Genomic DNA, 25,586 nt, shown 5'->3' with positions numbered 1-25,586 from the left:
ACAGAGTGAGCACTCCTCCACAGACTACCAGAAAGGGTGGGGAATGGACCCTCCCACAGCTGGCACTTCAGCAAGCACTAGACCACCAGAGAGGGCGAAGAGCAGACTACCTCCAGCCACAGCTGACACTTCAGTGGTCTGTGGGGGAGCAGTCACTTGGTGAGACACTGGAAGTGATCAAAGGGATCATCTTTTTTCCCCTGAGACCTCAGGGACCAATTCTCAGGGTCTCATGGACCACAGGCTGGGAGCCACTGCTTTAAAAGGACATGTTCCACTTAGCGCAGAACTCTGTATGATGGCAATAGTTACTTCTATGGGTGCATTCACAAAGAATACAATCTCATGTGTCCCTTCATCTTTCTTCCTTTCTGGTGAGATTGGATCATTTCTGAACCATTTAGATGTCTCAAGCAGTTTGCTCGCCTGTACCCCAAACTGTTTTTTAAAATCAGGTAATTTTATGTACCATTTTTATGTACTAGTAATATAAAAATAGCAATTTTATGTTCTATTGCACTCTAGGCAACAACTGGCAGCCCAATTCTAACCAATTTTCCAGTGCCAATGCAGATATAAGGTAAGGGATATAAGGTAAGGGAACAAACATTGCCTTAACTTGAGGAAGCCTCCGTGACTGCCCCCTACCCATAGGATGCAATGCACAGCTGCATTGGAGCTGAAAAGTTGGTTACGATTGGGCTATTACTGTTATACAGGAGGTCAGGTGCCCTTTTGAAAAAAAAACAATCCACTTTCTTCATTAATCAGGAATAGAAGCAGCATGAATGGAGCTATTTAAATAACAAAGTCTAAATCAAGCAACTCTCAACAATGAATAACCTGAAAAGGAGTCAGTGGGAGATTACGGATATCCAAATCACAATATCTCAGGTACTTTAGGGGTGCTAATAATTATCTGTCTGTGATCAAACACCTCTGCACTGTGAATCACTGTGTTGGGAAAGCAGCAGTTAGAAAGTGATACACTAATGCAAACTATAACAATAGTACTTGTGGCTCTGCTAGTTTTAACTCTGTGCACATATCAGAGCATTATAAATGCTTTGCATTGTGTAGTACTGAAGGCTACAATCCTAAATTTGCTTACTAGACGCAATCCTAACTGGTAGAGAGGCCGGCCCAAGGGACTTGAGACTTGGCCATAAGGCATGTTTGTACCACTTTGGAAGGAAGCCAGGCTGGCGCTCCAAGAAGGCTGAGGGAAGCCTCTGCTCCGGCTTCCTCCCTGCGCCTTGTGTTGGCTCGGATGAGGTGATGCAAGGATGAAATGTAGGCATGGGGAGGCGGGAAGGAGGAGGGAGGGAGGCGTTCCTGGGTGGGGGGGAGGGCAGGTGGGGGGCAGTCCCAGGGGTAGGTGGACAGGGAGAGGGAGGTAACTGCCAGATCCCAACCCCCTTTCCCAGGGAGAATGGAGCAGCTTTAAGCCGCTCCACTCTCCTCGGACTTATGCCATCTCCAGAGTGGCACAAATCCAAGGAGGCCCATTGGGGCCAGCAGGCCTTACCCATAGGTTAGGGGAAATGTTTCCCCTTACCTCTGGCTGAGCTGCTTATGGCCACTATCCTGCGCTGGATACAGCACAAGCCTCCTGGCTTGCCTGTTCCAGCTCAGGATAGGATTGCACCCTACGCCTCATTAAGTACTATCTACTTTGCTTGACCTTACCATAGTTCTGTGAGATATGTTACTATTATTCCCATTTTACAAAGAAATGGGGAGAATCAAACCAAGTTCGCTCTGGTTTGCCAGAGCAGAGATTTGAATTCAAATTCATCTGGCAGAAGTCTAAGACTCGTACTATCCATTACTTTTAGCTGGCTCAGTGTTGGGAGGTTAGTATCAAATCTTCCCATTTTACCTTAGTAGCCAAGGAGTGCGCTGCACCCGCCTCCAAGAGAACTGATGCAACATCAACTTGACCTTCTCGGGCAGAGATATGCAGTGGTGTATATCCATTAGTAGTTGCTGCATCAGGGTGAGCCATGTGTTGCAACAATAGCTGGACAATTTCTGTTTTTCCCAGGCGAGAGGCAATGTGCAGAGGAGTCTGTTCCTCCTACAACTCAAAGCAGGGAAGAAGTTAGCACAGGTTTTTTAAAGAGTGAAGTCTTATTATTTCCCGTTTCAAATAAGTATTTCAGGCATGTTCAAGGAAGATGATTATGTGATGCATCATCCGCCCCAACACTCCATACAACAACAATATAATTCAAACTACAATATAATTCGTACGACACACTGCCCTTATAGTGTAGAATAAATAACATGGAAAGCACACACATCTAAATACCTACCCTTGCTTGGGCATCAACTAGAGCACCGTTTCTCAGTAGGCAACGGACCACTTCCACCTGTCCCGCACGAGCGGCCATGTGCAATGCAGTCTCTCCACGCTGAAAGAAAACAGATGTTTTAAATTTGATAAACATCTGAACAAAAACTTTTAATTTGATCCATATTGGTCAGAGTCAAATACAATGTAATCAAACTTCTGCCCTTTGAATAAATAAAAGTTAGTTTATGAGGACTGAAATGACTATAACTGTTTCCATTAATGTGTCATCCCCTGAGCAACTGTCTTGAGAGTTGTATCTAGTAGTAAAGATTAGCCTAGCCATTAAAACTGACAATTGTAGTTAAGCTATCATTATCATGAACTAACAGCCCAATCCTATCCCCTGCCAGCCCAGAGCATGCAGTGCTACTGGATAGAGCATGAGCCACATGCTATGGGCCAGCAGGAAACCAGAAGCCCAGGGGAGGTACATAAAGAACATTTTACTTACCTCCTTGTAGGCCTTCTGCTCCCCAGTGAGTCTCCTCAGACCTACACCAGCTCTTTAGTGGGTATAAGTCTGAGGAGACTCATTGTATTCGGCCGGGAAGGGGGGGTAAGTTCCGCACATGCGATTACTGCTGAAATCTTTCCAGAGCCTGGTCTGCACCAACCCTCTCCCCATCCACTCCAGCTGCCAACTTACTTGCAGCAGAGGAGGTTCTGCCGGCCAGTGTCACCTGCACACAACCTCAGAGCTTTGCACTGGCACCAGTGGCCCACAGAACAGCAGAGCACCTGCCATGCCAGCAGCCTGGGCCTTACTGAGGAGGATCACAAGATCTGCCAGCATAAACCAGAATAGGATTGGGCCCTAAAACAAGTACAGTGCCCAGGAGGCAAGCCATTCTGGTTTGGTTGTTTGTTAGTTTTTGAACTACCGTGTAAACTATAAGTACAGTAGGGGTTTAGATTTTTAGCAAAATACTCTCTATTGGAAGTCAATTAAGCTTATTCTAAAAATTTCAGTCAGATCAGCCACTATGTTTCAAATGCAACTCATAGGAACATCTCCCTCTGTTTCTAGATCCAGATGCATAATTTCGTCTCACTGTAATCCCATGTTTTCATTTATTATCATGTTTTCAATTTATTTTATTTTACAGATAGTTGAGAAAGTGAATCTTACTTTCAAATATCAGCTGGCACATTTAACCGATATTAAATGCTTCCTATTACACACAAACAATAGCAAAGCGTTAACAGCTTCACATCCAAACACCGACTACTATCTATTTTATTTGATCATATTGAAAATTTTAACTTTGTTAGCTTTATTTCCCTGAGTAAATTATTTAAGTAATGTCAGTCTTAAATTATACATGCATACGTGCAATACATTTTCCATATGTAAACACAGTTATTAGTAAAAACAAAACAAAACCTCACTTAAATACCAGAACAGGGTATTTTTCATCAAAATTTGGATGACTGAAACTAAACAGCATAGACAAAAATGGAAATCACAAATAATTAGGTTTAGGCTGCAATGCTAAGCCCACTTATTAAGAAGCAGATCCCAGGGAAATAATCAACTTACTTCTTGTTAAACATGCTTAGGATCAGCCTGTAAGGATATTATGTTTCAAATATAATTACTTTTCTAATAACAGTTTCCTTGGGTGATTATATGAGGTGGCTGTGTATACACGTATATGTGTTCATGCGCACAAAGGCAAGTTTATACAGCAAGTTAGATCTCTTACAGCCCAATCCTATCCAACTTTCCAGCACCAATGCAGCTGCAATTCAGCCCTGAGGTAAGGGAACAAACGTTCCCTTGAGGAGGTCTCTATGGTTGACCCACCACCGCAGGATGCCCAGTTTGTACGGCTGCATCAGTGCTGGAAAGTTGAATAGGATTGGGCCCTCAATAACACACAAAGGTCTCAAAACAAACAAAAATAGAACTTTAAAAATTATGCAAGTAATCTCTTTCATTAAAAAAGGGGATTTGTTAAGAACCGAATCACAGACAACATAGTAAAAGAAAGGGAAAAGATGCACTATCCATTTTATATATACTTAGGTAGGACAGCAGATTGATTAATAGGAAAAGATCATAAAATAAAAGAAATGAAAACTTTGGTTGCGATACATGGCAACTAAGCAATACTACGTCTACTCAAAACCAAGCCATACTCACAATGTTAGTGACATCTGGAGAAGCTCCATTTTGCAGCAGAAGCAGAACTATGTTCAAATGGCCCATAAATGCGGCCACATGTATTGGTGTGAGGCCTGACTGTGAAATAAAGGAACAGCAGTTTTACTCCTCTGCAGAGCATCTTTGGGTCTTTCTCAATGAAAAAAAATTAAAGTTTAAAAAGTAAGAGAAGAAAGAAATAGTGGAGAGAGGTGCTTCTTTAGGAAAATGTATCTACCTCTGTTATGGCTTGGATAGAAGCCCCGTATTTCACCAGAAGTTCCATGACTTTAATGCGGTTTTTCTTGCAAGCAATGTGCAGCGGAGTAAAACCATTCTGTGCAAAAGACAACCATGGTAGTTCAAGCATGCAACTTTAAGTTCTCACACCGTGTTAGATTATCAGATGCTCCTTGGTTACAACAAATTCTGACATACTGAAAAGCATGGAGACTTGGGCTAGCCAATTCCTACTGTACACTAAGGGCAGAAGCACTTTCTGCACAGTCAAAGTTTTGCCCCAACTGCAATTTTAGCTTATGCAATATGCCTCATTCTTTTTCCATGATAACACTGTTTGATGGATCTTGGGTTCTCTCACATGCCCTCAAAGCCACTCCAGCGAATCATACCACATGTGAATAAGGTGAACATATGGTGAAGATGACTGCATGGATCTGCACTCTGGGATTACAAGACACTAAGCAGCTCCCATGACGTAGGGCATACATGTGAAGGGCACCCTAGAACACACATTTTCTGATTACATTGTATTATATCTTATTCCTCTGTTTATTTTAGGAATTATGTTCCACATTAGCCTCTTAGTGTCAAGGTTGCTTGTTATTAACATTAATTGTTTTCTACGGCCTGATATGCTACATAGTTTGTCTTTAAAACCAACGTTTAATTGAACTTTCCTAAAACCATGGAGTAAGAAGAATGGAAAACTAAGCCCATCGATATTGTTGTCAACTCTGGTACTTCATAGTAAACACTTTCACATTGTGACGTTAGGTAGGTAGTTCTACATACTGCAAGAGAATAAATATCACAGTGGAGAATCATAACGTGCCTTCTGCGTATTATGGACAGAAACAATGCATTATATGAAAAGACCACTGCCCAGTTGAATATGAAAAGACCCCGTCTGATTTATTAATGCATAAAAAGAGATTTGTTCATAACCTTAGTAAGACCATAAGGCAAATGACAAATGTTAGTTTGTATCCTAAATGGTTCTGCGAATGGAAGACACTTCTGATTCCACAACAGCGGCTTGACAATGTCCTCCCTTCCCTCTGTAGTATGCCATCCTGATCCCTAAAACCTAGAAGTAGATGAAGGTGGGTGCAAGGGCCCGCAGAAAGAACATAAGAACATAAGAACAGCCCCACTGGATCAGGCCATAGGCCCATCTAGTCCAGCTTCCTGTATCTCACAGCAGCCCACCAAATGCCCCAGGGAGCACTCCAGATAACAAGACACCTGCATCCTGGTGCCCTCCCTTGCACCTGGCATTCTGACATAGCCCATTTCTTCCAAAGAAGGAAGGGGTTAGCCAAAGTTGCCTCTTCAGGTGCTAATGGAGGCACTTATTTGCTTGAGCACAATACAAGTAATTGTGAATAGTATATAAAGTCTCAAAAAAAGCATTAGTTTTGTCTTAGTAGTAACACATTGCTAATTTTCATTTAAAAATATTTTAAATATGTAAAAAATGTTCACAAAATCATTGAGTATGATGAGGGGATGTTATGATGTCACTTATCCCAAGTTGTGTCACAAAACTATCCAGCAAGGACCACGACACTCACATATGCATGTTCTACAGAACAAGCACATCAGGAATGAATGTGCAATCCTGACAATGAATTACATTTTCCAAGGACCAAAGATTGTGATTTGAGAGCTAGGGATACACAGTACTTCAGCCACAGAGTTAAGACATGTGGAAACAATTGGACAGTAAACTGATTGTGTGGAAAGACTCTTAGAAGTCAGTGAAAAGTGTAGAGTATATAAAGGAAACACTTGGTAACCATCCATTTAGAAACAGCTTACATCTATTTTCAAATCCAGTCTACGCTAGAAAATAAAACTACAAATGAAAGAATACGATGCCAACCTTTAATTAGTTCAGACTGGGTTCTGCTGAACCCATATTTATTTATATCCTCTGCTCCATCCCAGGAAATAACAGAGCTCTGAAAAATGCTAGCATGACTCAAGTTTATTTTTCTAATCAGAATTAGTATCTGAATGATCAATAGTTTCTATTCTTGAACTTTGAGCTTCATGGATTTGAAAAAATGAATGGTTTTCATGATCTGAAACAATCTTCTCAACTCTTTCATGCTAGTTTGTTCCCTGCATTTATAAGGAAGAAGTTTAAACATACTTTATTTCATTCCACTCAATCCAAAAGCTGGATTTTCTTAAGCTGCCTAGAACTACCAAGGTAAGTGCTACTGTCACCATCCCATAAAACCAAGGGCCACACATGAGGGGAAGAGCTCAACAGTCAGAATCGGTGAAGCTACCTCCCCTCCCAGGCTAGTCTTGGCTCAGCAGCTCCCAGATTAGGCCAAATATCTGAATATGGTGTGTATTCTGCAGTATTTGAAAGTAGTTTCCAATTTCGAATCCTAACAGGTTGGACTGGTTAATAACCTTTGAATCTTAGATGTGAAAGTTCTGTCATGATGAATTCAGTGCTACATGACTATAAAACAGGGTTCTCCAAACTATGGCCTGGGGTCACATATGGCCTGCCACAAGATTTATCCAGCTGCAGCAACTTTTTTTTTTGTCAGAGCATTTGACAAACATTTTTACTAATTATATATCATTTCTCCATTGAAGCACAGTATTGTTTCTTTATAATTGGCATGTTTCTCTTTTGTTCTGAATCATACCATGCTGATTACAAAACAGATCCAACTTAAATTATAAATCTCATTCATTCATTTATAAAACTGATTGCTTTTCGGTCCACAAAAATGTGTAAAATATACAATGTGGCCCTCACACTGAAATGTTTGGAGATCCTTGGTCTATCTTTTACAAAAATGTCTCTTTTTTTTAAACGGGGAATGCTTTATCCATGCTGGCACCCAGCAGTCTCAGTCTGTTGTGAACTAGTTACATTCATTTAAGATCACATTCAGCATTCAACTTTTTGCATGCCAAAAGTAATATTTTAAGTGCAATGCCAAAAGGTAAATGTTGAACAGAGCAAGAAATGCACATAACCAGCTCACCATGAGATGAACTGGTAAAAGCCAACATAAGCAGTCTTTCTCTATGTAATATACTAGGGGTGTCAAACATAAGGGCTGGGGGCCGAGTGCGGCCCGCGGAAGCTTTTTATCAGGCCCTTGGGCTCTCAGCTGCTGAGCAATGCTGAGGTGGCACTGCTGAAAGGGCAGCCCACATGAAAATTGGGTTCTCCCATGTCTTGAAATATGATAAAGATTTGTGTGTTTTCTCTTCTGTGATTTGCAGCTAATGAGTTTCTAAGTGAGAAAAGGTGCTTATTTTTGGTTATGACCTGTTTAATGACATCACTTCCTGCCTAATGTTATCACTTTCAGCCCTCAGCAGGCATCATGAATGCTATTTGGCCCTCGGTATGAAACAAGTTTGACACCCCTGTAATATGCCTGTATGCAATATAAAAGATGATTTTTTAAAATTATTTCCTACCACTAGGAGGCCTATATACTTCCAAAGGAAGGATCTGTCATTCTAAACCAGGGGTGCTCAAAGTTTTTGGCAGGAGGGCCACAACATCTCTCTGACACTGTGTCGGGGGCTGGAAAAATAATTAATTTACATTTCAAATTTAAATAAATTTACATAAAAGAATATATTAGAGACCGAAAATGAATGAATGAATTCCATCCAGCTTATGATCCCATCCACCCTAGTAAGGGGGGGTACCTTCATGCCAGCTTATGATCCCATCCACCCTAGTAAGGGGGGGATCTTCATGCCAGCTTATGATCCCATCCACCCTAGTAAGGGGGGGATCTTCATGCCAGCTTATGATCCCATCCACCCTAGTAAGGGGGGCATCTTCATGCCAGCTTATGATCCCATCCACCCTAGTAAGGGGGGATCTTCATGCGAGCTTATGATCCCATCCACCCTAGTAAGGGGGGGGGGGACTTCATGCCAGCTTATGATCCCATCCACCCTAGTAAGGGGGGGGATCTTCATGCCAGCTTATGATCCCATCCACCCTAGTAAGGGGGGGAACTTCATGCCAGCTTATGATCCCATTCACACACACACACGGAGGGGGGATCTTCCACACTTTCACATACCCGCCTGCTCACCTGCCCCCTTGCCCTTCCCTCCTTGGTTTGCATGGGCTGCCTACCTGCCTGCCCATGTGCTGCTGCTGCTGCTGCCTGCCTGCCTGGCCAGCCAGCCAACCAGCCCTCCCTCACTCCGGAGGGAGACATGCTGCGAGCTGGGCTGGGTTCCCCTCCCTCGTGATCTCTCTCTCTCTTCCCTGGCTCAGGTTGCAGGAGGGGAGGAGAGGGGAGGGGAGCTGAGCCAAATGGAGCAGAGCAGAGCCCAGCCCAGCCCCTGGGCAAGAAAGGAGACTAGCACGCAAGCGCGCAGGGTCTTTTATAGTGGGAAGTAACGAGAGACCTGCAAGTCTCACGTTACCTTCCCACTATAAAAGGCCCTGCAAGCCGGCTGGGCTCATCTTTCCTTCGCTGCCACTGAGCTCAGCGGTAGCAAGGGAAAGCAAGGCGCAGAGCTCACGCGGCAGGCCAGCGCGGGCTTAGGTGAGGGCCGAGTGCCCATTGGAGGTGGGGGGACCCCCTGGGGGCTGGATGGGGACCCGCAGCGGGCCGCAAGTGGAGCGTGGGCCAGAGTTTGGGCATCCCTGTTCTAAACATTACATTAGCATTAGAAGCATTAGATTCTAGCAATAATTAAGTTTTTTTAAATCATGCATTACTTTTAGGGTTAAATATGGAACAACATAATTGCAAGATAAAATTGTTAGATTGTTGGAAATTGAAAACATGGAAAAGTGGTGGATAAATAGTATCAGCAGCCTCTGTTAAAAAAAAAGTCACACAGCATTAAGAAACAAAAGATCCTTTTCCTCTGTACATAACAAGGCACAGTTAAACAGGCAGCCCAACCCTAACCCGCGCTGGAATGGGGAGGTCAGCTGGCCTGCCAGGTATCCAGAGCGGGGCTGGGGATGCCTGCGCCTCAGTCCAAGGCAAGGGAATTCATTCCCCTTACCCTGGTTACACTGCAGCAGCCCCAATGGGACTACTTGGATCTGCGCCATCTAAAGAGGTGGCACATATCCAAGTATCTCAGAGCTGTACCAGGTTGCTCAGGTGTGGGGTTAGCCCCAGCCCCCCCCAGGGGCCCACCTGCCCTCCCCCAGAACACCTCTGTTCTGCCCTCTTCCACCACCACCACCCCTCAAGCCCTGAGCCGCCCCAACACGGCCAGCGCAAACCTTACTGTGAAGGAGGTGTATGGGGTTTTAAGGGGAATTGGAATCATAAGGGATTATTTAATATATAATAGGGGATGGGACAAGTTAGGATAAAGTAACTGAGGGAGAGTACTTAACATAGAGGGTAAACATGGGAAAGGAAGCTATGCCTTTGAAGTTAGAACTGCATAGTCAGGTAGAGTGATGGAGTGGAAAAGGTGGGAAGCAGCAGGAAGGGAGAGGAAGAGTTCAGAGCCTATGAGATGAATTTTGTCAGGGGGTACAAAGTTTCTTCTGGGCAATGGGGGCATGCAGAACAAGGGGGGCAAAATAGGGTGGGGGAGGGTGCTGACAGCTACAATAGTCTTTGGATCTCAGGTCTACTAGGCTTCTTGATGCAGAGTGCAGGGTATACCCAACCATGCAGTATTGGCAGTAAAGTAATACAGAAAACCAAACACCCTCCTAAGTCTCTCTAAAATTTTTGAAATATAGAAAATCCATTGCAGAAAATTAGCATCATCGTATTTAGGCTCACACTAGAATTGATCAAAATGAACTTCTGCAGCAGCTGTAGCCCCACAGCTGGGACCCTAAGCTTCTATGCACTTCTTCATGGTTATGGAATCCACTAGCCAAAGAGCTTCTGTAGCAGGCCAGTTTCTTCCCAGATTTGACACTGTGTTAAGGAGAGTCATAGATGCATTCCTGGGCCTGGTGTGCATGACTTGCAGTAGCAGTTAACACTGCATGCACGTGGTTGTACCCCAACATTATGCGCTGGCAGCAAGTTCAGGTGAGATAGGAAAATGTCAAGTCCCAGGAACTTTCTGGACCCCCTTTGGTTCCCGGACCCCCTTTCCGACCCTGGGCCAGGGTACAAAACCCAGGGGCTTGCACGGGCAAGCTACAAACGGAGATGGGGTGGCCCAAGCCCTTCACACTAACTATCCTCCGGCACTGTGGTGCTGGAGGCAGCCTCCCAACTCCCACAGTGGTGCAAAGCTGCCTTACAGCACTTTCACAACACCTCTGGGACGGCACAAGGGCCACTTTGGATTGTGCCCTAAGGGGAATAAATTTACTATACAGCAACAGCAGAAGAGTTGGGGGCTGCTATTCAACAAACACAAGTTTAAAGCCTCCTTGGCCACACTGAAGTGTTTCCATGGCTCTCTGGAACACCATTCTAGCTCTAGTTAATGAGCAAATGTAAATTTTTGAAGATAAAAACATGAAACTACTAACATGAAACTAGGGTTTGCCTATTTCTTCTAGCTCAGGCAGTGTGAACAAACCTATTGAATTAGAATTATTAGACAGTACAACATGTTAGTAGACAAGAGGGCAACACAATGTCTAGTATCAAATGAAAATTTCTATAGAGATCCATTAGGTCTTTGTTTTGTTTAGGTCTTTGTTTCTAGTTCAGTACTACTCACTGTTTTCAAACTAGAATCCAATAAGCAACTCTTTCTTGCACAGAGCTTTCCTTTTTATGAAAGTGAGGCAGAAACCCTTGCAGAGATGGCATTTCATGGAATGGAGTGTCCATTCGCAGAAGGAAAGTTGTGCTCATAGAAGGATCTGTTGGAAGAACACAACTCTCCTTCTGTGAATAGAAGTTTGCACCTTCTGTTCATGGAGCCAAATTCTTGACCCAATCCCTACAGTATATCAGAGTTGCCATAGCAATAAGAAATAGATTGATAATACTTTGATCCAGAGAGATACAAAAATTTACCAGTGCACGAGCATTTGGATTTGCTCTCTTGTCCAGCAGAAGTTTAGTGACACGATAGTGGCCACAGTGTGCAGCAACATGAAGGGAAGTCAAGTAATCCAGTGTGACATCATCAACAGGTGCTTTGTGCTGCAGGAGGTGTTTGACACACTCCACATGGTCCCCTTGGGCAGCCATATGAAGAGGAGAGAGTCCATTCTACACCAGCAACAATACAAATAAAATATAAATTTGTGTCAGTCTCAGAGTAAAAAACAACAACATTCAAAACCAACCATGAGCAGATTTATTGCAACAGACAAATTTCAAGATGATTTGTAAACCCTATTGACGCAAGTCCACATGGACCCAAGTGGGGGATCAAAGTCAAGTATTGATGGGTGCCACCACTGTCACCGATATTATCCCCTTCTTGGTCAAATCTGCCCTAGTCCCTGCCCCATTGCCACCCCCATTTGAGTCAGCCAGAAGCACCTTACACTGCTGGAATTACATACCTTGGTTCTTGCAAGCAGTGGGGCACCTCGTTCTAGGAGCAGCCCTACGACTTGATCGTGTCCACTTCGAGCAGCACAATGGAGTGGAGTCAGTCCATCCTTAAAACAAATAAGAAGGCAGTGATAAGCATATATAAAGCTCTTTCCATAGGACATACTGCCGCTTGAGCCATTTGCTCCTGACTATTATTTTCTATCAATATAAACACTCCTGTAGCAAAACTGTCTCTTTATTGAGGCAATACTGTCTACATCTTCCTTCATTTCACATGGAATTCATACAGAAATTCATCACCTATTGGAAATAAAGAGTACTGGCACAGGGGGGACGGGACAGTGCAATTCAGGGACCCAGGGCTCTAAGGCTTTCCACACATAACCTACCCATTCCCAAACACATGCCCTGTGCAACTGCTGCTGAGAGATGCATTTCATGCTACAGCTCCACCATGTCCCAATGTAGAATAGCTGCCAGAGAAAGTGTTTCCCAGTGGCTCACACACAGCAGCCTTAATACATAAATCAGCTCTAATTCCATCAATAATGAAAAAGAAAAGCATTTTCTCCCCATTTCTCTCTCAATCGCCCTCTAATTTTAAAAGTATATTCCTGCCTGTGTAGCATCAGGGAGAAAAGATAGCAAATCCTGGCAGTATTTCAGACTGTTTTTGCAACAGAGTGCTGAAATAGATCAATAGCAGAGTAGGGACATTTATTTTGGGGACAAAAATCAAAAGTGGGATTGGGACAGAGGATCTGAAAGGGGTGAAATGAAATCAACTGAGGAAGAACACTTAATTTGCTAAAGCTAAACAGAAAGCAAGCTCTAACAAGCATTTTGCAAACTTGCTATGACAGCACCGTCTCTCTACAATATTCTCTTCACTGCAGAAGAACATCCTGTCCCAGAGCATTTGCAGAGGCTTTTTTTTTTTTGCCACTGAACATGATGGTTAGCAAAATACAATGAAAGATTTAGAGGCCAGACTGCATCCTAGGTGATCCTAGACCTTAGAGAGCAAGAGATGGAGAGTAAAATGATTTTCAGTAAAGTAAAAAAAAAAAAAAAAATACTGCCATGTTAAAGCAGAGAAGGAAAACACATGCAAAAGAGAAACACATGTATGCAAATGATGCTGATTTTATCCTTGTTGATCTGTAAAATCTTATCCATGGAATATAGAGGTCACAGTTTGGCAAAATTAGAAGCAAGGTAACTAAGCCCTGAAAGTCCTTTGGTTTCAACTTTTGTTGGATTCTGCCCCTGGCATTTAGGGTTGCCATATTCCAAAAGGAAAAGGGTTTTTTACTTTTTAAGTAATGCAATACTCCCAACATTAATGAAATTGTGGAGGAGACCCCTCTGCAGTAAGAACAGGAATCCTAAACAACTGCAAGTCATCAGATTGCCTCAATTCCTTCTCTTGGATTCCAGAGACCAGAATCTTCCATAGTGGCAAGATAGTGCACCCTCAGAGCAGCAGCAGCATAAAAATACAGGTGCAGCCTATTTAACCACAGATTTTTTATCTGCGGATTTGTCTCAAAGAGAATGGGGTGGGGGAACCAAAAGTCACACACACCTTCGCCCTGCGCTGGCGTCTCAATCCATTTCCAGGCAGCCCAAAACACTGCGAAAAGGCTCTGCCTCGCCCAGGCCGGGAAATGGCCCTGGAGCCCTGGGAGAGGTTCCCCTTGGGAAGGAACAGTAACAGTCCTGGAGATCCTGAGACAGCAAAGAGGCTGAAGAAGGGAAGGGGGGGGGCGAAAATCTCTGTAGCCAGAACACATGCAGCAAGGTGGTGCGCTCTCTCTCTCTCTCTCTCTCACACACACACACACACACACACACACACAGGGGCAGGTGTGGTAGCAACAGAGGGGATTGCTTTAAAAAACCCAGGGAGTGTTTGCTGAATTCCCCCCCCCCCCATGTTGCAGGCTATCACCGACACAAGCAAGCCTTCCAACCAAGCAAAGTATGAGATTTAGCCTACAATCCTCTCTACACTTTCCTGGGAGTAAGCCCCATTGACTGGAATGGGGCTTACTTCTGAGTAGAAACACATAGGGCTGGGCTCTTAAAAGATCAGCATCCCAACTGTGAGAGAAGCTGGGCAGCTGGCAACTGGAGGGCTGAATACGGAGGGGAGGGGATTGATAACAGCTGCCTTAGTTTCCTTCCATCCGGAAGTGTCAGGCTGCACCATATTTGCGTAACTCTATGGAATTTAGCACAATGCGTTTTTTGTTAATCGCATCAAGTCACAGAACAGAACTAACGCAAATAAATAGGCTCCACCTGTAGATGCATTTGACACCCCTAACACCTCAGGCTGGGCAGGGCCACTACTGGGTTAATATGGGAAGAATTATACTGTCTCAATCTTCTCATTGCTAAAACATTACATTTTTATCCATGCTCTGCCCTCATCAAAGTTTCTCACATAATGAAATAATGTTTAATCTAAACTTTCCTAGCACTATAAAGATGAGAAATCTTATTAAAACAGTTGCAAGATTATAACAATGAATTATGAATTTCCAGAATGATCAATTTATTCTTTCCATCCATACAACAGCGATTTATTTACTTACTTTGAGTCTCTTCCAATTCCATTTCCAGTCACTTAATCAACCACTTGAGTTGCCTGAATTTCCATCCTCACTTTGACTCATTTCCCTTAATCATAGCAACTGGCTCACCATGTTTCATCTTTCCAACATCTTCCCAGCCAGCAAACTGGACTCAAGTGGCTACAGAGAACAAAACAGCCGACTTTCCCATGGGCCATGGCTGCAATACTACCTGAATTTCCTTCCTACCATTCCATAGTTCAGGGTTTTCTTCCCCAGAAAGTGCTTGCTGGAGTTTGACGACAGCATGCATTCCTTTCCCTTGTCAAAGCTTGAAGGTGAAGTGACCTACCACTAAGCAAAGGAAGCACAAGTGGTTCCCATCCGCTCCTCACAGTACTTTCTCAAGTTACAGGTTTCTAATGCCCAAGAACAAGAAAACTATAATATGGAAGACTAGAAGAGTGATACTCTGCTAAACATGAAAACAGATGTCAGAGCTGAAATCTGACAAACCTTGACATGAATTAGTCCATGGTGCTACCTAAACATATGTAAAGAATATTAAAAGAGTACCTGAAGACTGGAATCTCTTGAAACAGCTGTACCTGAGCCCAATTCCTCTTAAACATTTGTGACTAGCAAGGTGCTCTACACCTTCAGTGCACCACCCTACCAGTTGTAGGATTCAACTAAGGTTAGGCTCCTGCCAAGATTCAGTAACTTTGATGGTCAGGACCTATTTTCCTTTAACCAGGAAAGGAAAGCAACAAGCAGAGTACTGTGACAAATTCCTGAGGCCTGGCAGACAGCAGGCCGACCTGTTAATTACTTTAGCAATTGTCAGCTGTGCTCCAAGAAGCAAGTGTTTTGGGCTTAGGAGTAGAGAGCCCATAGGAGGTGGAAACCCAGAGAGTGCTCCAATTTCTACTCAGTAAGCACAACATCAAAAGTCAACTCTGAGGGCTCTTTTTCCAGGATATCAGTAACTTTCAGGGTTTTCTACATTACACTGTAATAAGTGAAGGGATATACTGACAAAGAGTATTAAACAAATACTTATTTGCATTTATTAACATGGCTTGTAAATGATAGTTATTTTGTCTTTTTACCTCAATTTTAAAGGTTCTGCCTCTAAAAATTAAGGAGGAACACACGTTCTGTCAGACTGCCAATGAACTCCAACTTGGATGAGGCCTCTCTGGAAGCCAAAGAACACCAGTCTCCACAATTGGTCCCAGCACCTCACTGAAACAGGTTGTCACGGAACCCCACTTGAACAGTAGTACTGCAGGTTTTTACAACCTGGCTGCCAGTTCCTTCCTCTATCAGCAGTCCACTCCCATTGGAGGAAGTGGTTTGGGCAGCCAAAAAGAGGAAGCTTTCATTTTCTCCTCCTGCTGAGACTGGATTACCAATTCATTTGAAAACAAAGAGTTAAGCCCAGGAGTTTTCTATTTTGTTCTCCACAAATGCTGAAACAAGACTTGCTCAAGCCTGCAACTGCATTCTAATATGAATTCATCCACGAGATAGCAGAATTATCCTAGAATACTGGGAAATGCCATATAGTTTTTCCTAATTAACTTCTCTGCAGTCCTACTTATTTGAGACCATAACAAAACATGGAAAGCATGTCGACAAAACAAAGGTTAAAAAAAAGACATGGAAATTTTTTTTTAAGTCTGACACAAAGACATCACACAACAGCATGATACTGTCAAACAAAACCAAAGCTTTGGAATCTCCCACACTGTAAAGTGTACAAAGCTGTCACCCAAATGTCCTTGAGAATATAAAGAAAGAAAGAAAAAATGGTGCTGAACCTGTGCAAAATAGACTGCCAGTGCTTTGGGATGTTCTCTGGAGAAATTGCCTGTGTGCTGGCCGCTCTGAGAGACACTGCAAGCCTGACATGGGTGATAAGTCAAACAATGAAACCCTTTAAAAATTAGATTATCTGCAAGAAACTGGAGGCGGTCCTAAACAGATCGTTTGATGTAGGACTGCACTTTGATCTAGCTAGTTTAGCAATGCTCCCAGTTCAAAAGATATGACATATAAAGTACGAAGAAAGTAAGATGTGACTTGTACAATCACAATGGGCTTTCATGCTTGGATAGAAGAGATGAGTGTTTTCAAAGCTCAGTTCTGTCATGTCTGTGGCCATGTCCCAGCAGCTCAAACTGCATGAATTAAAAAGGGCACTTGCTTGCTACCACCCACCTTCTATGCATAAATCTTGGGAGGTTTTTGCAGCACACAGCTATCTGCTTGTTTTTCTAGGCTGGTAATGCTAGTTTGATTTTTTGCAACATAGCATCCAATTCTGCAAAAAAACCAGCATATGAACCACTGGTTCATTCCCAGAATGCAGTGGCTTACCAAGGCTTCAGGCAGAGGTTTTGCTAGCCTCATTACCAGAGGCCTTTAAACAAACAAACAAACAAAAACCCCTAGAACTCTAAACACTCTTGTTTTTCATGGGGCACAAAGACAGATGTACTGTATCTGTTGAATCCAACATTTTTGAATAAGGGTTTTGTTTATAATTTCTCTTCTGTTACAACAGATAACAGATTCTCTCTCTTTCTAAAGCATTGATTTTCTAACTGTAGTCCTGGGAACCCTGAGGTTTCTTGAAAGCATAGCTCACAAGTCCAATGATAGCAGACAGCATGTGGATAGGCAAGTACTTCCATTTAAAAGTACAGCCACAGCCCCTGGAAAACTGTACAAAGGGCACCCATGGAAGTATTAAGTGTATTCTAGAAGAAGTTCCAAACGTACCACTTAGGAATTTAGTTTCCCTAGATTCCTCAGCAATGCATGAGTGGAGAAACTGGTACAGAAAGGAATGCTGGTATCTGTGCACATCATGGTATTAAATGAGTTTCTAAGATGCCATTGAAGCTAAGTGGAAATTGCAAAATGCGAAAGTTTAATATTCAAGTTAAATTAGGACTTTCTGAACTTCAGTCACTAACACAACGCTTGCATTACATATAACTTCATATTTGAATGGCTGGAACCTACCTAAACAAATAAAGCAAACAAGAAAGAAAAGACGCATGATAACTGACATTCAGGGAATAGAAACACTCACCCTGGTTTTGGCATCGATCTGCCCTCCACGATCCAACAAGAGCTTCACCATGTTTGTGTTTCCCCTTTTGGAAGCCACATGCAGTGGGGTGATTCCATTCTACACCATGAAAAGAACAAACAAAGAGCATGATGGATTTGAAGAGGTTCAATGGGGATGGCTTTGCGTTTGGGCATGATACAGTATAGAAGATAAAGCAAGGAATGTATTGCAGCATACAGAAGACAGTAAGCACTATCTATCTTGAGAAAGATTGTCATTTCCATGAATTGTAAACACTGCTAGAAAAATATGCATTTAGTGTATCTATAGAAAAAAAAATTTGATCTTTCACGTTTTAACATTTTGTTTGAATAAGCAGAAGTATAGCATTACAGCTATAATTCACAAGAATTAGAAAGGGGTATAAATTTAAGATTTCACCAAAATTAATTAAGCCTCTAAAGAAGCTCACAGTCCAATCCTAACCAACTTTCCAGCACCAATGCAGATGCAATACAGCCCCAAAGTAAGGGAATAAATTTTCCCTTTTCTTGAGGAGCCCTCCATGATTGCCCCTCTACCACAGGATGCAGAATGTGACCCATTAGAACAGCTTCATTGGCATTGGAAAGTTAGTTAGGATTGGGCTGTCACTAGCAATTACCTGTTCTAAATGCAATTATATATGTCCAAAAGTCTCTAATGGTGTATGTACATACATTGCATAAGAGTAATGTGTGCAAATAATTTTAAATATGATTTTAGGGTTGGAAAGGGGAGGTTATCTTCACTGATTTTTAAAGCAACAAAACAAAACAATTACCAGAACATCAAACATCACACTCACAGGACAAATAAAATATAAAATATTCATAACATACTGATGCACTTAGCTACATTCAGAACACATTAATTTAGACACAATGAAGCCTATTTTCATAATGGAAATGAGTGTTAAAATTTTGCAATTAGGCTGGAAGAATTTATTTTTTATTTCCAACAATTGTCCTTGAACATACTTTGGGCGGTGATTAAGTGTCTTGGTAGGAAACAAAAAGAAAAGATAAAAACCACTGACATATAAGTCTCAGTAAGCATACGAGAATCTCTGAAAAACAGCTCTTTATGCAGCAAGGTAATAAAAATGCAAATATTCAGAAAATCTAAACTCTTAATGTCCCAGTCCCACTGCATGTATAATCAGCATGCAGGGCTGACCAGATGTAGCCCTCTCAGATAATCAGCATGCAAGTCTTTGGTTGTTCAGCAGAGAGATGGGAATGAGAGGATGAAATTTAGCTCCTACTTTCTGTCCCAAAACTCGTTGGCCATATTACTGCCTACCTTTCTAACAGGGGAAAGTGTGCACAGCCCCAGCTACTCAATCAGGGGAGGTAATATGCTCACAACACTCATTTGAAAACATGGATCCTCATCCAGCTAGGACTTATTTATATCTAGACAATTTTCTTGTCCTACTTTTCTATTTAAAGAAAAAATACTCAAAAAAGGTAAACACCACACTTAAACTACAAAGTAATAGTTTTAAACATCATCAACGGCCAATGAAAGCTTTAAAAACACCCAAGCTCAACACATCACCATTAAATAATGTCTTATAGTCCAATCCTGAGCTGCCTGGCACAAAAGGCTGCAGCAGTGCCAAAAATAGCTACTGCAGCATCCTGTGCGCGCTAGGCAGCTGCCGGAGGCTTCCAATGCCTCCTTGGGGGAAAGGAATGTTTGTCCCCGAGTAAGGTAAGTGGTGCCACAATGGGGCTACTTGACTCTGTGTCAGTTATTTAGCCAGTGCAGAGTCAAGACACCTTGTGTCATGCCGCAAGGCCTGACAGGGGGCTCTGAATCTGGCAGAGCTGAGCTCCCCCAATTCTGTCCCCTCCTGCCCCACTCGCTCCCCTGTCATACCTTACCCTCACCCTCTGCCCCGACCTGACCGACCTCTGCAGTACTTTGCATGGAGCACTGGGCAGTGGACTGCAGGTCTCTGACCGGTGCTGTCCCAGCATGGACTCACACTGGGCCAGCTCCAGCACTGGGCCGGCAGTAATGCTCGCAAATGTGCCTTACTGCACATTTGTGACAGTGCGCGCTAGCGGTGAGCCAGCACACACTGTTCTGGATTGGGCCCTTGGGGCCCAATCTTATGGGCCAGCTGCAATGACAGAATGCGCTGGTACCACCAATATCCTATCCCCCTTTCCCAGCCTCAGTCTGCCTTCAGACTTATACCAGAAAAACAGCTGGCACAGATCTGAGTAGACCCATTGTGACGGCTTAGCCCAGGCACAGAATATTCCTTTACCTAGCGGAGATCTCTGGGGCTGCCTCCCCATGCAGCATGTGCTCCGCTGGCATGGATGTATTGGTGGGTGGATTATATAGGATTGGGCTATCAGTCAACTAGGAGGTATCACAATAACCCACCCTGGAAAAAATATTCTTTAACTGCCCACCAAGAGGCAAGCAGTATTGGAGACATGCTGACCAGTTTCACGTGGTCATGGACACCCTATAAATAGGAACAGGTTCAGAAAAGGCCTTTATCCCTATCTACCATAGTTCTGGTAGTAAAGGTAGGGCTGTTGTCAAGAGTTGGCATGATTGGGCACTATCAAGACCTACAGTATACCCCTTCAGGTGGCCAAAGAGTTCCCTGGTCATTACTGTTCACTGTTCCTCCTGCTCTCTTGCCTGTCTGCTATGCTCCTCCCCACAAAAACCCAAAAGGGTTCAGCAGGTACACAATGTCTGTGAGAAAGAGGAGAAGCATCTCCCAACATCTGCTCCGTCATCAACCAACTCTCTTGGTGGGGGCGAGAAGGAACAGCTCAGCAACTGGGAGCAATAACAGTAATAAGGAGATGGGCCCACTGAGGGACAGGGTACAATGAAGATTACTTAAATGAAGACCCCCAAAACCTGGTTGAAAGAACACAGATAGGACCCCCAGTGACAACCTCAGAGTTTGGGCAGGTTCATATGTGACAACGCTGTTCTTGGGTATCCTAGGAATACCTGTGTAGGTCTGCCTCTATATAAGCATGTCCATGAGCATGCTGAATTGGGATGTCTATACATAATTTTGCTAAATTAGTTGGGTGTGGAGGTATTAAAGAAGTTATTAAAGTGTACATATGTACAAAATGCAAATAAAACAGTATTATCTGCTACCACACAAATTTTCCAGAAGTTCCAAAAGTGATATTAGGCATTCCACTAGTTTGTTATGTTTATGTATACCCACAAAATGAATAGTAATCCATGTTCACATATTGAGTGTATTCTTTAGAGAGAAAATAAATTCAATCCAAAACTACATCTTTCAAATTGTGCAACAGAGTTGCTAAATGCCAGAGAATATTGTTATTAACAGTATTTATATACCGCTTTTCAACTAAAAGTTCACAAAGCGGTTTACAGAGAATAATTGTAAGGATCATTGATTTCAAGTACATTTCCAGAACAGCAGTGTAAACAGAACTACCTTGGCATCTCCCTTCTAGTGAACTTTCAAAGCAAGCTGGCCTGTCCTTTCCCTGTCCATTCCTTGTATTAAGAGAAAACAGTCATACCCTAGCTGTGAAGTCCACAACAGCTCCTCGGTTGAGTAGAAGTGTTGCCACATTAACATTTCCATAGTGTGCTGCTATGTGTAAAGGTGTGAAGCCACTCTGCAAAAAATAAACAGTCCTAATCACAAACACCAATTTAGTTTCATTTTATTATTTAACAAAAAAATTTTTGATTTTATAGCTCACACCACTTTAATCCAACACAACTTTCTATTATTATACATTCTACTTTACCCTGCAACAGGTAAGCAAAAGTACTGTGTTTTTGTTTAATTATTTAATATGTGTGTTAGGATTTTTATTTTTATGACACCCAGAAAATTAGAATAGAAATTCCCAGTCTTATTCTTCTTTCTCAGAAACAAAACAGTGCAAATGTAAGGCCATTCATCTTTGTTTGTCAAATATACAGCATTTGAGCAATGAACAGTAAGCCGCTTTTGTAAATCTTCACAGCAAATATAAATTACTATGGCTTTGACAGCAATGATTTTCATACCATCAACGCACATTAAAATAGAAGGTACAGTAAAATGACCACAAGATATGAAATTGCATCTTCAAAGGTCCCCAAGCACCCAATAAATGATATACAATTACATTTCATATAAGTAAAATATAGCTATCATTTTTGAAGTGTTTTCAATAGCTCATTCAGAATTTGTACTTTTTTGTCCAAGTCCTCAACACACTGTTTTTAAGTCCGAAGAGCTATACAGTTATAAAGAGCTTCCAGAGTTAGGTCACAGAACCAAACTCCGATATTCTTTCTGCCTAACGCTCCAACAATCTGCAGTCCTGCAACATGTGACTCAGGGAATGCATGGCTTCATAATTAAATGGAATCAAACTCCCATTGATCTCAGCTGAAAAATCACGAAGTGGTTTATAGGGAAAATAGAATAACTAAATGGCTCCTTAAGGACTTGCAATGTAAAAAGGTGCAGAAGAACACCAGCAAACAGCCACTAGGGATAAACACACACACACTCACTCTGCGCTGGGGTGAAGAGGGTCATTTGAAAAAGTGACTCTTTGTCCAGTTTATCCACATTGCCAGGACAAAGTTTTTTATTAAATACAATTGCACTGTTATTTAAAAATAAAGATGTTTATAGCCTGTGGCCAGCTAGCAGATGAGACCAATTACATACTTCCTACCTTCAAAAAGTGATGTTGCCCAAAACACCAAGCAGAGGATACAAAATTCTTTGTAACCCCTTGAAGATGCTTTCTACAGTTGAAAGTGAAAAGTTGGGACTAAATCCTACAATGTGTTTTAAACCCTGGCTTGAAGACGTGAGCAATAAATTATGTTTTAGACTCAAGCAAACACAAAAGTCTTACAGTCCAATCCTAACCTGGCCTGAAGCAGGCAGGCCAGCAGGCCTGCCCTACATCCAGAGCAGGGTTGGGGCCAAAAGCGGCTCTGTCTGGGGCAAGTGGAACCTTGGGCAAAGCCACAGCAGGCCCAATGGGGATACTTGGATCTGTGCCACCTGGAGCTGCACTGGCTGCCCAGGACCAGGCATAAGTGCCGCATCCTGGCTCCACCCCACTGCTCAACCCCCGCCCCCTGCCAGAAAACACCTCATCCCCACACACACTTGAGCCGGCCAGACTTGGTAATCCTGTGCCAGCCAAAGGGGTTCCATGTCGGCCTCTGGAGTATGGCACACATCCGTACGCTAGCCTCCTTGCTGTCCCGGAGGCAGGAAAGTGCTTTATGACACTTTCACGACACTGGTGGGCTGGCACAAAGGACTAGCACCTGCCCAACCAAAGGTTGGGATTGCTCCCTTCGTGTGTTTGTAAAGATGCTTCTGCTTTTTTAACAGGCCTATTCCAAGTTCCCACTCGCAGTTCTTCCAAGTTAAAAAACATTGGACCATCTCAAGCTAACTCAAACTGAGAAAAACCTCAAGCTGAAATGACAACTGAAAATAGCTATCCTATGTGCATATATACAAATGACGCACTTTATATGGTTGAACTGTACATAAAACAATCATCTCCCCCCTCCCCATTAGTAATTACTCATAAGGGAAAAAATGTTGCTTAACAAAACTTATTCTTGGTACCTCAGTTGTCCTATTCACCATCATCTGTTGCAAGCATGTTTTGGAAAAAAAGAGGAAAGATATTACAGATTGGCAGAAAGACAGAGAACTAAGTTGTTAGCTGAATAGAATTATTCTGTTGTTATGAGAAAAGCCCGATGAGCACGAGTTAGTTTTACATGTAATAAATGCAACCCATATCCCCATGGGTCACAAACCAGTACCCTAATTCTGCTTAAACTCCTGTTTTGTCCTGGTAGGTTACCAAAATGCACACAGATTGACAGAGTATGCACATCTACTCAGAAATAAGCCTCACTGTGTGGGACACTTCCAGGACAGTGTGCACAGGACTGCAGCCTGAATGTGATTTTTCAGAAATGGAAAACATATGTTTAGCATGGAGTACGTTTCTGAAGACAGAAAACGCCAAACTCCCACTGACCTTTAGTGAAAGAAAAATTTAGAAACTAAAACATGATTTGAAAATGTAACCCATTTTCTCCTGCAGCTCAGGAAAAAGAAAGCTTTTATTGCAGATACTGGTTCAGCAACCATTGTCACAGGAGAAGCAAGCAGTAGTATTTGCATTATAGTAATGGAATGTACAGTATATGACTCTCCTAAAACATCTTAATATACAGTATTACACTTTTAAAATGTACACGTAAGTTAAGGTTTTTAATATGTACACTTAAAAATGTGATGTATAAATGCAACTAACTTAAATCATATGGGGAGCTGTGACTGGCTGTAGCTCATTGCCAATCAGAGTCAAACACGTAATGCATGAAGCAGTTCTTAGAGGAACCCACCTTTGACACATTCCAACACCATCATGAAAAAGATACTTTTACCTTGGACTGGACATCAGCATTGTGATCATTTTGGAGCAGAAGTGCTGCTGATTTGGTGTCATCTTTTCGGGCTGCGATATGCAATGCTGGCAACCGTACTTTGCCTTTAGTGTCATTCTCCAGGAGGATGGCCACTGCTTGATTATGTCCTTGCTGCAACGCAACTGCTAGAGGAGTGAAGCCATCCTATTGCAAAAATAATATACATTGCATGACATTAGAACAGATGGGCATTTCCAATACCAAGTGCACTTCCATCAATAGGGATACATATTTCAGTACACAATGGGTTGGATGCGTAAGTGCTCTTCTATGGCAACTTCCACTCACATAATGGCTGTTTTACACTAAGGGTGCAATCCTAACCAACTTTCCAGCACTGGCATAGCTGTGCCAGTGAGGCATGTGCTGCATCCTGCAGTTGGAGTGCGGTCATGGAGGCCCCCTCAAGATAAGGTAATGCTTGTTTCTTTACCTTGGAGTATGAAACTAAGGGCACAATACTAACCAGCTCTACTCAGAAGTAAGTCTTATTTTGTTCAATGGGGCTTACTCTCAGGAAAGTGTGGTTAGGATTGCAGCCTAAAGCTAACTATAGTCTTCTATAGGCAAATGTTTGCACAAACCAAAAAACAAATCCTGCTGTAGAACCAACCTATTATCTTTCCGCATGAACCCTCACAGAACAGAACTAGTGGCTCTTTTTAATTCCATTGACAGTTCTTGGGATCTAACCCAATGATTTACTCTCCTTCTGAATGAGAAAATGAGCGTGGGACATCCAGTGACTAACTGCACATTGAAGTAACTGGCACCTACAGATACTAAACTCCTGTGTTCAGAATGAAAGGTCAGCTGATACTTCCAAAGCTGGTATCATATTAGCTTCTGAAATGGCTTATTGAACAAGTTGTTATATGTTCCTTTGGGAGCAATCCTAACCACTTATGTCAGTGCTTTCCAGCACTGACATAAGGGCAATGCAGCTCTGTGGTAAGGAAACAAATATCCCCTTACTTTGTGGAGGCCTCCATGAGTGACACCCAACAGCAGGATGCAGCACATGTCCCATTGGCACTGTGATTCCAGTGCTGGAAAGCACTGACATAAGGGGTTAGGACTGCACCCTAAGTCATTTAGGACTAAACAAATTCATTAAAAAATTTTTTACAGCAGTTCAGGA

General features: G+C 42.6%; 1 protein-coding gene across 19 annotated transcripts in view; it reads right to left on the bottom strand.

The window, feature by feature from the left end:
* The window catches only part of ANK2 (ankyrin 2), a 411,206-nt gene that overhangs the window by 87,973 nt on the left and 297,647 nt on the right, over nucleotides 1-25,586 (bottom strand). For 9 of the 19 annotated variants that reach the window (XM_066631612.1, XM_066631616.1, XM_066631619.1 and 6 more), the window contains 10 exons: nucleotides 24,404-24,589; nucleotides 23,568-23,591; nucleotides 21,487-21,585; nucleotides 17,912-18,010; nucleotides 12,229-12,327; nucleotides 11,732-11,929; nucleotides 4,744-4,842; nucleotides 4,506-4,604; nucleotides 2,319-2,417; nucleotides 1,883-2,080 (listed from right to left, as the gene is read on the bottom strand). In XM_066631612.1, coding sequence (XP_066487709.1) covers nucleotides 1,883-2,080; nucleotides 2,319-2,417; nucleotides 4,506-4,604; nucleotides 4,744-4,842; nucleotides 11,732-11,929; nucleotides 12,229-12,327; nucleotides 17,912-18,010; nucleotides 21,487-21,585; nucleotides 23,568-23,591; nucleotides 24,404-24,589 — 1,200 coding nt within the window. The remainder of the gene's footprint in view (nucleotides 1-1,882; nucleotides 2,081-2,318; nucleotides 2,418-4,505; nucleotides 4,605-4,743; nucleotides 4,843-11,731; nucleotides 11,930-12,228; nucleotides 12,328-17,911; nucleotides 18,011-21,486; nucleotides 21,586-23,567; nucleotides 23,592-24,403; nucleotides 24,590-25,586) is intronic. The other 10 variants (XM_066631613.1, XM_066631620.1, XM_066631624.1 and 7 more) reach the window with 5 other exon arrangements.

Source organism: Tiliqua scincoides, chromosome 6, assembly GCF_035046505.1.
Source record: "Tiliqua scincoides isolate rTilSci1 chromosome 6, rTilSci1.hap2, whole genome shotgun sequence".
Taxonomy (NCBI): Eukaryota; Metazoa; Chordata; class Lepidosauria; order Squamata; family Scincidae; genus Tiliqua; species Tiliqua scincoides.
Note: the sequence above shows the minus strand (reverse complement) of the source record. Positions and strands in the feature narration are given on the sequence as shown.